General features: G+C 35.9%; 1 protein-coding gene across 2 annotated transcripts in view; it reads right to left on the reverse strand.

Annotated features, from left to right (window-relative positions):
- Positions 1 to 11,623, reverse strand: part of LOC114054107 (desmocollin-1-like) — a 48,555-nt gene extending 36,932 nt beyond the window's left edge. For both annotated transcript variants that reach the window (XM_027877221.1, XM_027877222.1), the window contains exons 1-5: positions 11,124 to 11,623; positions 8,179 to 8,263; positions 4,902 to 5,104; positions 3,645 to 3,764; positions 2,111 to 2,266 (exon numbers count right to left, since the gene is read on the reverse strand). In XM_027877221.1, coding sequence (XP_027733022.1) covers positions 2,111 to 2,266; positions 3,645 to 3,764; positions 4,902 to 5,104; positions 8,179 to 8,263; positions 11,124 to 11,189 — 630 coding nt within the window. In that variant the 5' untranslated portion in view covers positions 11,190 to 11,623. The remainder of the gene's footprint in view (positions 1 to 2,110; positions 2,267 to 3,644; positions 3,765 to 4,901; positions 5,105 to 8,178; positions 8,264 to 11,123) is intronic.
- Between the last annotated feature and the right edge of the window lie 4,418 nt (positions 11,624 to 16,041).

A 16,041-nucleotide genomic window follows, 5' to 3' on the forward strand; every position in this document is an offset into this window, starting at 1 on the left:
TGAGATCATCTTGAATTTATCCTGTCTATATCTATATTTTCCACCACCACAATGATCTAATTGTGACCTCCTTAAGGACAAGGAAGGTTTTTACCTTTCTTTGTATCCATAGTACATAAATAAAAGTCATTTGAAATGACATTCAAATCTGTTCTCTAAAATTTAGGTCAGTCTATGTCTGGCTTTCCTCTCTATTACAAATTCTAAAATATAATAAACATATCCCTCCAAGGTTAAAATTTCTATCTCAGTAGCCATAGATTTATTTTTGGGCACAATCAGGTCTAGACTAGTAATTTTCTTTGTGGTTTCATCCATCTTTTGAAGGACGAAATTATTATTATGACAAACTAATAAATTATTAGCTCTTCTTCCTTTGGCAGAGAAAGCAACAGCAGATGTCCAAATAACAGAAGTTCTCCATCATCACTACACCATGTCTCTGTGCCAAGCTTGTGTTGTGTTCCATATATCCATATATATTCACGTATGGTCCTTCTGTCCAAGTAATCTATAGTTTTCCTACAGGACAGTATTTCTGGTTTCTTCTTTCATTGATCTTGATCCCAGTGCCCTACACCACGATTTCTGAATTGTATCACGTGATTATATCTTCCTAATATGCACTACTACTCTGCCACTACTTCCTTTCATCCTTTCGAGTAAGACTTACCATCGTCAAGTTATGGATGACTCATGTCATTAAGTATTTTAATTGAGCTCTCTGGTTCACTTTCTTTTTTATAAATACTTCATGCATTTGTACTTAGATGTCTGAACTATGCATTTTATTACTTAATTACTTTTATTACTTTAGTCGTACTAAGCATCTTCCCTTTTTCTTCCCACATTGTAGCTGCTTTCTAGATATACCTTGGGAGATACATGTAGACAGTTTTCTCCTTCCTTTTTTATTTAAATCTCCTTTGAGTTAATTTTTCAAAAGTCTAGCAAATTATTTTTTTAAATCAACCCTTATTAGGTACACTCTAACCCTGGTCAAACTCATCATTCCTATATTTTAAGTGGCAGTCCAAAATCCAAATGCTATTACCAGCTACCCTGTTCTTAAACAGATATCCATATCTTAAATCTGCTATTCTGTTTTGCCACTTGTCAAAGTCAACCACATTCCACAATGTCACATACATTTACAAGGAAAACAGTCACTAGTATTTTTGCTAGTCCCATGGATCTCTTCTTGCAAGGACACACTAATTAGGGGAGCTTAATAGTTTAAAAGTTTAATAGAATTTAATAACACCAGGCATATGACATTTATTTAGTAGAATTATTTAAAATTATTTAAATTATTTTATATTTTGAGATTATCTTTCCTAGCAGACAAAACATGGTTCTTCAACAACTTTAAATCGTATGCTTATACATGTATACATACATATATAGGTAAATATTCAAACCCAATTCAAATTACTTATGTTTCTCCTGTGCTTTCTGTCACCTTAGATATAAAAATGGGAGAAGCATAGCAAGCAAAGTCTAGCAGGGTAGTATGTGGTTTAGTTCTTTCTTGATGCAGGATGTGACTTTATGATGCTTATGGAATTTTGTGCGTATTTCTCATTCCATCCTTAGAAAAGCCGTGTGATGTTGGTAGATCAGATGTTGTTATTAAAGCATATCTTCTACTCTCTTCTTTTTATATGAAATGATTTAAATATCAAATGCATTAAAAATGCTATGACTATTGCTAGAAACTCATTACTCAAAATGAACAAAAAAGAAATTATTCTGCTTATTTTGTTTTTTGGAAATATTTCTTAGGACTTTTCCCCTATTAGAAAGCAAGTTTTTGAATGTGTTTCAAAATTGATACTGTTGTAGGCTCAAAGTAGTTAATTAGTGTTTAAATAATGATTATGAAACAGGAAAATGCTTGCTCCCCTCTCTTCTCCATCTATAATAATGAAAGAATCTTGATAATACTTTCCTACTAAATATATTTAAAGGAATAAAATAAATATTTGACCTATAGTAAAATATAATATAATAATAAAAATGAAGGTGTTTAAATGTTACTATTTCTAAATCTTAAGTACTAAAGCACTAAAACAGTAAATAATTCAGTATAACCAATTCAGGATTCTACCTGAAAGCTGTCATATGTCTCACGGTCTACAGCACGTGTACAAAAGATATCCCCTGTGTCTCTCTCAATGTAGAATAAATTGAAGGGCTCCTTGTCTACTCCAGGTCCACTTATAGAATAATAGATGGTGTAGTTTTGTGCAGAATCAGACTGGATCTAGAAAGTTTAAAAAACAAGAATGATTATTGCTATTATTATTATGACAAGAGTCATAATACAAAGTTAAATGTCCAAAATGTCTTAGAATTTGGGGCTGTTTCTGACCACTCTCCTTTTTTTGCTGGGTATGTTCTCTCACCCAGTTCCAATTCTTTCCCAACCACTTGTTTATGTGCATAATTAAGACACACTGAATCACAGAAACTTAGAGCTCCAAGAAGATTCCTGTAGACGTGCTCTTGTTCACCTCCCCCACCTTATTTGACATGTCAGGAAACTCATGTCACAGTATTCTGCCCAAGGTAACATATAAAGGGTATAGCCCACATCGAGCCCATTACCCCTGACTCCCAGGCTATTGTTTCTTCCACTACCTCACAGTGCTGTCTAGTTTTTCAAAGTCCAGAATTGCCTGCCACGCACCAAGCTACCTATGTCTTTACTCACTTCTCATATCATTCATTCTTTTGAGTAGGTTTATCTCAACAATTCTAGTCCTTATGCTAAGATGGAAAATCACCAGGCTACCTTACAGTCACTTTAAGATCACCTTACAATCTACTCTGCCACTGCTTCCTAAGCCTTATCATCTCCCAACCTCTACACACTCCATCTATCCATCTAAGTTTCTCTATGCTACTCTGTATTAATCATACTCACCGTTTTGTATAGTGCAGTGATATTCCATTACCTTCATGAATCACAATTTGTTTAGCCATTCCGCAGTTGAGGGTCACCTATTTTGTTTCTAATTCTCTGATGCTAGAAAATGTATCATGAGAAATATTTTGCTATAAATGACCTATTTCTTTTTATTACTGACCTTCTTGGGGTACATGCCGAGCTGTGATATATCTCAGTAGAAGGATATTAATATCATATATATTATATGGTTACATAAAAATTATAATTATAAATTATTGTGTCCTCTGTGTCTTTAAGTTACTCAAATGTGTGACTGTGAAGTTGTGGCACTGCCATCTAACCTACTGGTGCAATTTCAGAACTCTTGTACCTTATCACTCATTCCACCACTGCATGATTAGGGCTTCCAGGCCTTTTCTATTCAACTTACAGGATGAATTTTCTTTAATGTGTTTTCTCCCTTAATTAAAATATAAGCTCCTTGAGAGAAGAGACTGTCTTAATTTTTTTTTAAATTTGTATCCCTCAATTAATAGCACAATGTTTGCTATGTACTAAGTGCTTAATAAATGCTTTTCCGTTCATTCATCAACTCATAGATAATGCCTTTTCCAATTCCTTTTACTATAATACATCCAGATGTATCATATTGTGTAATACAGTTGGAAATAAAGTATGTGGTTTAACATAAGACTCCTTTAGGGTAATATAAAGCTTTAAGTGCCCTTACCTGTTGAATTTGTTGTGGAAATGGACCTAATGAGTTTTCCATTATTGAACATGGAATTGGAGCCCATCTTCTTTTGGTTCTCTTAAGAGTTTTGTCTTTTGCATGTCTTTTCATAGGTATCTGAATATGGTAGGAGGCCAAAAAAGATATCATAGATTATAAACATACAGATTAAAATTTTACAGTTATGAATATAGAGTGGAATTAAGAAAGTCATCATATAGCATAAAGCAAACATGGTATGTTCTTGATTTGAGAAGAGAAAGATACATATTTAGTGACATGCATATATGTACACAAATACAGAGAAGTGTTCAGACCAATACTTTCAACTGCTTTCCCACTTCCTGCTTCTGCACCTTCCCCCCAGTTCCCATGTCCAGCCCCAATCTCACCCTGAGTCACCCCTACTCTTGATGAATCAGAAACTTATCGGTCAGTCATAAGAGAGATTTTGGACAGTCTTAGGAAATCCATAAACCAAATGATTCATTGAGAGAAGATCAAAAATACTACAATTTAAAGTGGTATGATACTAAGCACTAACACACGTGTGTGTGTGTATGTGTGTGTGTGTGTGTGTGTGTGCATACATGTGCAAGGGATCTTAAAAGCTTTAATGGCTTAAAACTACTGTAGGATTTTTGGGATTCCCTGAATGAACATACACACACATATGCCAAAGCTTTTACTATAGGAATGCTTTCCTTTACACACATATGTGTATACACACAAATGTGTTCTGGAAAATGTATAATCTGAATTCTTATAAATTAAATCAGACAATGTGTTGTAGCCAAGAGAGCACAAACTTTAAGTCAGAAGGCCTGGGTTCAAATCTTGGCTCATATATTCACTAATTGTGTGGTCATAGGTAAGTTACATTATTTCTTGGAGCCACAAATTTCCATGTTGGTAAAATAGAGGTAATAATCCTCACCCTCCTAGGAAGCTGAAGAAAGCATTTTGTAAACCTTAAAAGACTGTGTGTATGTATGCGTATGTATATGTGCATGTGTGTACATATAGAATATATATGTATATGTATGAATTATTGTACTTAAAATGAACTAGACCTGCTGCTTAGAAAAACTTGGTTGTAAATCCTTTTCATTTTATGCTGTAGCTATTTAATTACTTTTTTTCATAAATCAAAATGTTCATATTGAACTTGTACCTAAACAACAGCTTGGGTGATGTTTGTTTTAAATAGACAAAGCAATAAACAAAAATACTTCAAGTTTTCATCCATTGTACCTTCTTTTCTGGGGCTAACAGTGCAATCTCTATCTTTTTTTGTTCCTGTTTCTGAGAGTCTGAGAGCAAAATAGCAAAGGTTCTTCCCTCAGAAGACAACCCAATGTTCTTTGTTGTATACACTGAACCATCTTCCAGAATTCTGAAGTCAGGATCACTTGAATGGATGAGGTCAGCCGATTTGAGGCACTCCTCTAGATTAACTGCATGGAAGAAATTTGACAGGGATTTGAAAGATGCAAACAAAAAGAGAACATGTTTTACAGGAATGACAACTGCTTGTTACAGCATGATAAGGATAGGGATGAACCTAACTATATTTGAATTATGATTGACTCTTTTTCCAACTAATTCAATTCCATTCCACAAACATTTATTAAATGCCCACTAGCTGCAAGACACTGTGCTACAAGTCAAGAATACTAAGAAAAAAAAAAGAAGGCTCAGCCAATAAGAAATTTATATTCTACTAGAGGAATATAATAAGTTACACAAGTAAGTAAATACAAAGGTTACACACAGCAATCTCAAGAGTGAGAGAGACAGTGATAATAACTAGGATGATGCCAGCAAAGGTTAAAGAGTCTTATCTTGCATTGATTTTGTGTCATAATTTCATAATAATTGAACCTACTACATTTAATTCACTTTGGTTATATTATTGAAAATATACTGTGAACAAAGATTTAACAATCTTTTTCTTCCAGACACCAGAGTTTTGTTTTGTTTTGACCAATGGAGATGAATGTGAACACAGAAAAAATTGAATTTTACTTCTGACTTTAGAATCAGCTTCTAACTTGCCAGATCACATTCTTCTATCATTGATATTAAGTCATTTGATACTGTCTAAAGATCTATTTATAAAAAATGCTGGATTTAAAAAAAAACAGGATTAGGAGATGCTGGAGCCAATCAAAAAAGCAGTCATTAAGTTCCTCCTACCACAAGCAAGACACTGTGTAAGGTACTGGATTTACAAAGACAAAATTACCTGTGTCCCAATAGAACGCGCAATATTTTTTCCTTTACTTTTTTTTAGGCAATTGGGGTTAAGTGACTTGCCCAAGGTCACACAGCTAGTAAGTGTCAAGTGTTTGGTCTGAGGCCAGACTTGAACTCAGGTCCTCCTGACTCCAGGGCCTGTGCTTTATCTACTGCACCACCTAGGTGCCCCCTTTCCTTTATTTTTTTGACTACACTCATTAACTTGCATGTATCTTCTTTTTCAAGCAAAAATTTCTTTTAGATGTTCATTTGAATTTCAGCCTTTCATATGTAAGACATTCTTCAAATAGTCATAAACTTTATGTTTTCAATAGGATAATTTCCTCCCCATATAAGAAGTAAAAATATAGCTCCACGCCTAAAGACAAAATGCTAAGTCCTCATAAGAGAGTACCAATGTCCACTTTTTTCAAACAGAATTCATATTTGCACAATTTCATTTTTCTTATGACAATATGGGAGTTTATATGTATTCATACCATTTGCCCTTTGGATCTTAAAATCTATATTGTATCTATAGAAATCTACATAAAATCTATATATCATAGACTCATAGATTTAGAGTAGGAAGGAACCTCAGAGGTTTTCTAGTCCAATCTCCTCATTTTACATATAAAGACACTGAGGCCCAGAGAAGTTGAACCTTGCCCAAGATCATCCAAGCTAAGAAATCATAGTCAGGATCTGAACAGCTCAAATCTGTTGACTGCAGATCCAGCTCTCTCTCCACTACAAAACCCAAATGAAGTCAGTCCATTATGTAGCATTATTAAGAGTTTGTTTTAGGTATCTTCTGGTAAGTTTTACAACTATATAGCAACTAGATTGGAAAATCTGGTTGAAAAAATGAGGAAAAGTTGATCAAGCAAAAGTAAATGATATGCATTTCCTTAATAATATGACAAATGCTAACTGTAGTAGCATTAAGAAATCTGCAATGTATTATTTTAAAAAGACTGAAAACTTCTTCATAATAGTCTTCAGTTGAGGTCATTGTATACCACCTAATATGCCACCTAATTATATCTACAGGTAACTAAAATAAAATATTTTTATTATTAAAATAATTAAAATTATATAACAATGTCCTTATTTGGAGGGAAGGCAGGCAAATGTGGACACTACTATAAAAATGCTCAGAAGATTCTTCTTATGTTGAGGTAAGGCCAATTCTCTGGGCAGCAGAGCCAATGCTTATACAAATATTTTTAGAATTCCCTTTACTTATATGGGCTTATGAGGCTTAGACCCTGAGGAGATCCTGAAAAGTATTTAATTTGACCTGCTCATTTCATAGGTGAAGAAACTGAGGACCAGAAATGTTAAATAATTTGCTCAAGGTCTTATAGCTATTAAAACTCAAGATGGAACTAAGACTTTTGGGACACTCTGTATTCAGGGGCAAATTTCTGAATAAAGAGTAAAGATCAATGAGGAACCTAGATGAACTGTCATAGTAGAAAGAGAGCTAGATTTGCAGTCAGAGAACCTAGGTTTAAATGATGAATCTGCTGTTTATTTCTTCCATGAACTTGGATAAACTGTTTAACCTCTCTGCACCTGTTTCCTCATCTATAATTTGAAAGGGTTGGACAAGATGACTTCTAAGGTCCCTTCCCACTATAAAATATATGCTCCTTATGAATATTAGCTACAAAGTGTGAGGTACACCTACCTCATAAACCAGTAGTGATGGTGGTTATTGTTATGGGAAAAATAGCTCACATGCTAGTAGGATAATATGGAGGTAGATTTGGTTTTGTTTCCCCATAAGTAAAATGTATAGTTGTTTGCAGTTTGGAATCTTAGTATTTCCTATCAATATCTAGTGGTTTAGAGAACTATGACTTGGGAGCTTTGGAAGTAGCTTAGCTCCTTGAGGGAAAGCACAATGTTTCATTTCTTCTTTGTATACCTGAAGCCAACCTTAGTGAATTGCATATAGAAAGTATTTTAAAAGATTTGCTGACCTGAATTGAATTGAATTGATATGCAAGAGATTTAGGTTCACTGGTTCTGAAGAAATAAGCTTCAGTTATTTTAAATCTGATGTGTGTTCCCTCATTTCTCTTGAATGAAAAGAAAGAAAGCATATTCTGGGATTTCAGATATCCCTAACCACTACAACAAAATAAGTTGTCTGCTCATCATTATAGGCCCAGTTTTAAATAGGGCAATTGCTACCTGGCTTTCATCCCAGCTCTTAGAAAAGCCTTAAGCAAAATGTAGAAAATTACAACTTTGAAAGTCTTACAACATTTTTTCTCACCTCTGCCTACAAATGTGTCAGCCTGAAGATGAAAGGGGACTTTAAGAGCGACTTTCTTACAAGCATCACAAAAGAAACACAGAACCTACAAAGAAAAAAAAATGCATTAAGGGGAATTACATATCATCCTAGCATTTTGCATGTTACTAGCATGTCATAATAAATGTTAGTTTCTTACTACATTTGAAGTTTGAATCTTTGAGAATGAACCTTGAACGATTCCCTTGAAAGACTTAGAAAAATGACCTTAGAGATTTTGAATTAAAAGGAGGGAGAACATTAGCTTCATGAAACCAAAATTCAACTTTTAATCATTCATACAAATTCATATATTCATATGTAATTTGAAAGTAGAAATAAAATGTGGAAAATCAAAATAATATAAAATTCATAAATTCATATAAATAAAAATACTCATTTCTTAATTCCTTAATTCCTCATCTTTATGGCCAAATAATTTATTAAAATAGTCACATATTTCATTCTAATTTCTAGCATAGCATAAGGACTTAATTTATTTCACTGGAGGTTGTCAAAAAAGGAGTTCTATTCTTGCCCTGACTCCAAACTGAGGAGTGGATAAGCAATCAAAATAATTCAAGAAGTGAAGGGTTATTTTGTTATTTATTTCATACAGTTACTACTAAAAGTCAGCATAAAATTCAGGGGTCTCATATCTTACAACTTATTATATAGTTCTAGTTTGTTTTTTGTTTGTTTGTTTCCCTTGGGGTCTACTCTATATTGATATAAACGTGTGTGTGTGTGCGCACGAGGCAGAGAGAAAAAGAGAGAGAGAGAAAGAGAGAGAGAGGAAGAGTGAGAGAGAGAGAGAGAGAGAGTTAGCTGTTCTGCAAGGATCACTCTGCAATTTGTCAAATAGAAAAGTTCCTAGCAAAGTTGGAATGCCCACAGAATAACATGTCATATTTCTCATAATTCTTCAGTGAAAAGATATTTCTTTAGTCTGAGTCCTTTTATTATGGGATGGATTCCTGTCTATTTTTTTTTTTTACATCAATGACTTTTTCTTTTTGGGCCTAACCTTGGTTCAGAAGAGAGAATAAAACCTCATGAACAGATTAAACCACTTTGAAGTTTTGTGATAACCCTCAAGTGAAGCTGAAACTACCTAAACCAGGAATGAAAGGGGAGAAAAGCCACATTTGGTACTCCTCCCATCATGGATAGCTTTAGACACAGCAAATAGTCTCATCTGTTTGACTGTTTTAAGTCTTCTTTCCTCAAGTCAATGAATGGTCTAAAATGACTTATTAGGGTTAATTTAGTCCTGTGATTTTAAGAAAACATTCTAATAAATAATGGTTTAAATACTATTGTGTGTACATAGTAATGTCATTCTGATCTTGATTCTTAGGTGCCGTGTGTGGGGGAGATAATCTATATAAATAATTTATTTAGAAAATCAGCTAAGTCCTATTCATTTTATATATCCATATGTGTGCAATGTGTATTGCATTAACTCCCACTCTCTTACTCCTTTCTTTCTGCCCAGACACACCTATAGAACATTACAGATAGAACCAGTGTGCACTATTGATGCCTACAAGTTTAAGCAGGGGCCAAGAAATGTACAGGGAGGGAACAGGTGTCAGGAAGTGAAACAGGTGTGTCATAGATAAGGCTCCTTGCATCCCTATAGGGTATTGGTGATAGTGGAGTGGGAAATAAAAGGGATATGGAAAGCAAATAAAGAGAAAACAGTGTAGAGTTCCTAGAAAAGAATTCTCCAACACTCGTCCTTGTTCCTGACATCACCCAAGTGGTCGTATTCCTCTTAAGAGATCACTTTTAGGCTATCCTTCGAGCCAGAGTGGATCAAGAGAACCATCAATAAGGGTAAAATGAATGTATTTGTAAGGAGACCTTTGGCTAGCACATCCATCCTCCATGCCTTATGCTTCTTTGGTGGATTAGTGAAGCCCAGCCCCATAAAAATATATTTTAGGTCTGGTTGACGTAACAGCCTGGAATAGAGGAGGGAATTCACTATAATGGGAGAGAGATGTAGCACCTTTAAAGAAAAACAGATACATATACAGGCCCAGTCACTAACGACTTGGTAAAGCAGGGTCAATTTGGCAAGATCCTCCCCCACATCCCTCCCAACTTTCCCATCTTCCACTTTTCTTTTTCTTTTCTTTTCTTTTCTTTTCTTTTTTTTTTTTTTTTACACAAACCTCTCATGAGAAATCCCTAGATTGGACCTAGAGCAGTGGCTCTCTTCCTGAATTTTCACCTTCCTTTTTCTAGGTGAGGTGTTCTTAACTTGGAATTTGTAAACTTTAAAAAATATATACTCATAACTTTTTGATAATAAATATAAGTGGTTTCCTTTGTAATCCTAAGTATTTTATGCGTTTAAAAACATTATTCTAAGAAGGGTCCCACAGGCTTCACCAGACTGCCGAAGTCCATGATACAAAGAAGGTTAAGGACCCCCGTCCTTAGTAGGGGAGTCTCAGCTGCCCTTCTCTGCACTTTCCAGGGCTGCTGACTTACTGAACGCACGCATTCTGTCCCCATGATTCCTTAGGTGATCAGCAGCCAAAGCAGCTTCTCCCAACCCCAATCCCCTTCTTTCCAAATAGCTCTACACTTTGACACCAGCTCATGCTATTTGGTCGCGTGCCTGAGCAAGGATTGTATTGCACTCACTTTTCTCCGGAGAAAAAAAACTCTGCTCCTAGGGGAGCAGGGAATTCCCCTGGAGCGGGATGTCTCGGAAGCTGTTTAGTTGGGCGTCCCGCCTCCCTCCTTTCACCTTTGTCAGGGCTCAGAGGAAGCGAGCTCCCTACACTAATCCCCGCAGTCCATCATTCTCCTCCTCCTGCCTTCACACCCTCCGGGGCCAGCAGGACGAAGGCAGGAAGAGGCTGCTAACACGCTTGAGTATCGTCGCTAATGCCTCGACTCTTACTCACCAGGAGATAGAAGAAGAGATGCCTACAGAGGCTGCTCCTCAGGGCGCCGCCAGGAGTTGGTGCCATCAGAAGCGTTCTCAATGGTCAGGGAAGGCAGCGGCAAGATGAATCAGGGCAAGCAGGTCCCCAACTGCAGGCCCCTGGCTGGAGGAATATGCTGCCTCCTCTGCACCAGTGGAGAGTCGGGAGAGAAGTGAGGAAGGACAGAAGGAGGAGGAGCAGGAGGATGACTTTTCTTTTCTCTCCCTCTCTTTCTTTCCCCTCTCAATTCTGTCTAGCCCCTCTTGCCAAGGGGTTTTCCCTCAAATGTAGAGGGTGAGGTACCAAATCACCCCAAAACCAGCCAGTGCTCCTTCTTGAAGCACCTTTCAAAACTTCTGTTACTTGCCACATAGGCAGGAGGAGAAGGGAACACCCTTGGTCCTCAGCTCTCTCTTTCTCCTCCTCCCTACCCCCCAGATTGATGGTATGAAGTCCCTTGCCAGTTATTACCCATTCCTTCTCCCACCCCTTCTCCTCCTCCTTGGCCTTATTAACCTGCTCTGCCCCAGGCAAAGAGACATGGATCATGCAGGGAAGTCAAGTTGGAATCATTCTTTCTTACTCCCTTCCCCCACTTCCCATTGCCATTGGCAAATCAAGGGACATAAACAGATATGCAATCACCTTCTCATCAGTCTGTTATCTCTTCATCTAAAGCATTTAGGTGTTGCCTTGTCACATATAGCATTGTTGTTCTGGAAGAAATGAAGTCTTCTAGTCTGAAGCAGTTTAGCTCTGTCTATTCTTCAGTATTCTTCCCTTCCATTTAGGATGCCCACAGGACCTTAGCCTAAAGGCCTGAGAGAATCTAAGAAGCCATTATTAAATCTGTAGTCTGTGTCAAGAATGGTCAGGTAGAAACTGGGAGTGTCCCTTCTTTTCTTCAATTTTTTTTATTGTTATTGCAAATATATAAATTATTTTTCTTGAACATTGTTTGATAGAGTTTCTTATACAAGGCCAAAAAACTTTAAAAGCACTCCATCCACTTTAGTTGCTTTCTAATCACAGAATTTTAGCCATGAAAGAAACCTAAGCAATTTGGTCAAACCACTTCATTATAAGGAAATGAAGGCCTAGAAAGGTTAACCAATATAGATAGTCATGGTTATACAACAATTCTCAGCCCAGAACCCAAGTGTTCTGATGCTTGATCCAGTCCTCTCTTCCATTACAGCACTCAGGAACCTGTTAATGTGAAGTAAAACAAAAGATTTCACTAAGTAGAATATCTGAAACAGACCAGTGATGCAAAAGTTTGACATCTTGACATGAAACATTTGTCTAAGCTCAGTGATATCTATTCCTCATCTCAGAAACAGAAAGCTGATATCATTTCAAATGATCAAATTGAAGGAATCATTTCAAATTGTCAAATGCTTTTCCCCCAGAGAAATCAGCAATGATTTATTGCATAGATGTTGTGAGGCATAAGAAGAAGAATATACCATGTACCCTGTCTTCAAGAATGTTATGATCTAGTTGGGAAAACACCATAAATAAGAGATACCTCATTTATACTACCTATAGAAACTTGAATGGATCTGTGATTTTATCACTTGGGGGAACTTCTTCACCAGTGCATATCATAGCCTCTCTGCTTCATCCTTTTTGGTCCCCCACCCCTTTTTATTATGAATTTAATGAAAGCACACAGAAAATTCTACAAGTACAAAACAGAACAAGGGGAAAAGACTATGTATGGAACCACAAATCTCTTTTATGTCTGGCTTGCTAAATCTAAAAAGTTTTAGACTGTTTTCTAGTTTTCTCAGAAGGCTTTTGTCTCTAATCTTTTTTTGGGGGGGGGGCAGAGGTTTTTTTTAGGTATTCCAGTGATTCTTAGATAATCTCTTGACTTATTTTCCAAAACAATTGGTTTTGATGGAAGATAACTTATTTATATTTTCTGATATATTTTCAGTTTTCTTCACTTTTCTTTTAGCATCTATTAATTGATTTCTATTCCAATCTAATTTTTGTAGTCTGTTACTTGAGGATTTTCTGCTTTCTATATTAAGCTGTTTAATTTTCTTTTAATTATGTCCTTTAGAATTCTCCCTTATTTTCTTCCCCATTCTTTCTTTTAGAGCTCTTATTTCATTTATACAATCATGTCTAGTAAAGTTTATAGCAAATGTGATTTTTTTGAGACTTTACATGCAAATGATGTGTTTTTTTCTTTTCTGCTAGCTTTGTGTCTTGATCATCCCTGGATCTATAATATTTCTTTATCACCAGTGTTTTATCCATTTTTCCAACCTTACTTCCTAAATTGGGACTTTGTGCCAGGGCTGGGCTCTGCCTCCTCCCACATACTGTCTATGTTTATATATATATAGGCAGGAAATGGTCACTACTATCCCACTATAATTCCACATTTTGAGTGTTGGGTTTGGAGGATATTCAAGCAATTAGGGGGGAAAATAAGCTTAGGTTAAAATCATAAGTCAGGAAGCAACAAATTATATAACCCTGTATTTATCACTGAAACTTGGTAGGGTAGGACTCATGACTGGAAAATGATTATGGAAGGGCATGCTCCATTCAAAAGAACAACATAGATAAAAGGGAAGTATAGAGTAACAAATTATATTAAGAAAATATAATTACATGTAAGAAAATCCAGGAATTTGAGAGGAGAAATTTGGTAAAGAGTATTTGGGTAAAGACAGATAGGAGGAAAAAAGAGGTGGTGTTATATACAACAGAGAGCTTTGACAGAAAGAGAAAGTAGATTAGGAGTTTGTGAAGTATAGCTTACATTTATATCATATTTTGCATATATCATCTCATTTGATCCACATAAGAATCTTGTGACATAGATAACTACAAGTATTATCTTACCTATTTTTACAGAAAATGAAATAGGATCAAAGGACTTACATGGCCCCACAGATAGCAGGTAAATGTTATGGGCAGAATTCTAAACTCAGGTCTTTCTTGACTTTAGATTCAGTGATCTTTCCAGTATATAATGATGCCTCTTAATCACAATCTTACCACAAACCAGTCACAGATCCATGATATAGTAAAGATGGAAGACTTCAGTTATCCGGACATCTGAAAGAGTTTTTTTTTTTCTGCCCAGAGCAGAGGAGCTAAGAAATTCCTGACTAGCCTTTAAGGCAGAGGACATGATGAGAGAGGCTACTATTCTGACCAACTAGGAGGAACTAGATCCTGAAGTATAATAAAGGAGACATTAGAGCTCATAAAAGATCAGGAGAGGAAAATCCAGCAAGATTTGAAACATTCCCTAGATTCAGAGAGATCAGATTCAGAAGGTCCATTGAAAGAATCCTATTATTTCATTACCAAAGTTCATATAGGAGAAGTCTACCTAAGAGGAACAGAATGCTCACAAAAATTAAATTCAAATAATTTAAGTACAAATAATTCTAATAAAGAAAATAAAGGGAGCTAACTAGATAACAATGCAGATAAACAGTGAACTGATCAACTGTCTTACATTTAAAATGTCACGTACAAAATATGAAAGCAAGGGCACATGATAAAGGATGGATATGTGTGGTATGATCATATAAGCATAACATTGGGAATATAAAGTTAAAAGCACTGTGGTAGGGATGTTAAGAATAACAAAAGGGATTTGAAAGTTGTTGTTTTTTTAAGTTGTCTTGGAAAAATTAGGAAAGTTAAAGACCTGCTGTTTGAGATGGAACAATTATAATAAATGAGAAAGAGAGGACAGAACTACCAAATTCTTATTTTGTTTCTGATTTCAATGTCAGAGAATGCTTACTAGACTAGAAAGTATAGAACAAAGTTGGCTAACAGGGAGTTGAAACCCAAGTAACTCTTAAGCTAGAGGACCTCTTTCTGTATGTTTTCTTAATGGTAATTTTTATCTATTTTTTTGTTTTCAACATTTACTTTCACGAGATTTTGAGTTACAAATTGTCACCCCATCTTGCCCCTCCCCCCACCCCAAGATGGCATGCATTCTGAATACCCCTTCCCCTAGTATGCCTTCTCTTCTATCTCTCTCCCCCTTCTCTTATCCCCTTCCCCTTCAATTTTCCTGTAGGGCAGGATGGGTTTCTATATCCCATTTCCTGTATTTCTTATTTCCCAGTTGCATGTGAAAACATTTTTTTTAAACATGTGTTTTTAAAACTTTGGGTTCCAAATTTTCTCCCTTCCTCCCTCCCCATCCACCTTCATTGATAAGGCAAGCAACTCAATATAGGTTATATATGTGCAGTTATGCAAAACACTTCCATACTAGATATGTTGTAAAAAACTAACTTTATTTCCCTTAATCCAATTCCGCCCCCCATTTATTCTATTCTTTCTTTTGACCCTGTCCCTCCTTAGAAGTATTTGCTTCTGATTACCCCTTTTCCCAATCTGCCCTCCTCACTATCATTCCCCCACTCTCTTGTCCCCTTCCCCCCCCCATTTTCCTGTAGGGTAAGACAAATTTCTATACCTAATTGAGTGTGTATGTTATTTCCTCCTTAGGCAAAATCCAATGAGAATAATATTCACTCATTCCTTCTCACCTTCCCTCATTTCCCCTCCTCTGTAAGAGCCTTTTCTTTTCTGTTTTTTTTTTGTGAGATAATTTACCCCATTCTACCTCTCCCTTTCTCCTTCTCCTAGTATAATCCTCTCTTACCCCTTAATTTTATTCTCCAAATATGACCCCTTCATTTTCAACTCACCCTGTGCCCTCTATCTATCTATCTATCTATATCTATATATATGTACGTATAATTTTTTCCCCTCCAACTACCTTAATACTGACAAAGGTCTCATGAGTTACAAATATCATCTTTCTATGCAGGAATGTAAACAGTTCAACCTTAATAAGTCTCTTATGATTTTCTCTTTCCTGTTTACCTCTTCA

Source organism: Vombatus ursinus, unplaced genomic scaffold (genome assembly GCF_900497805.2).
Source record: "Vombatus ursinus unplaced genomic scaffold, bare-nosed wombat genome assembly UNPS02014812.1, whole genome shotgun sequence".
NCBI classification, from domain to species: domain Eukaryota; kingdom Metazoa; phylum Chordata; class Mammalia; order Diprotodontia; family Vombatidae; genus Vombatus; species Vombatus ursinus.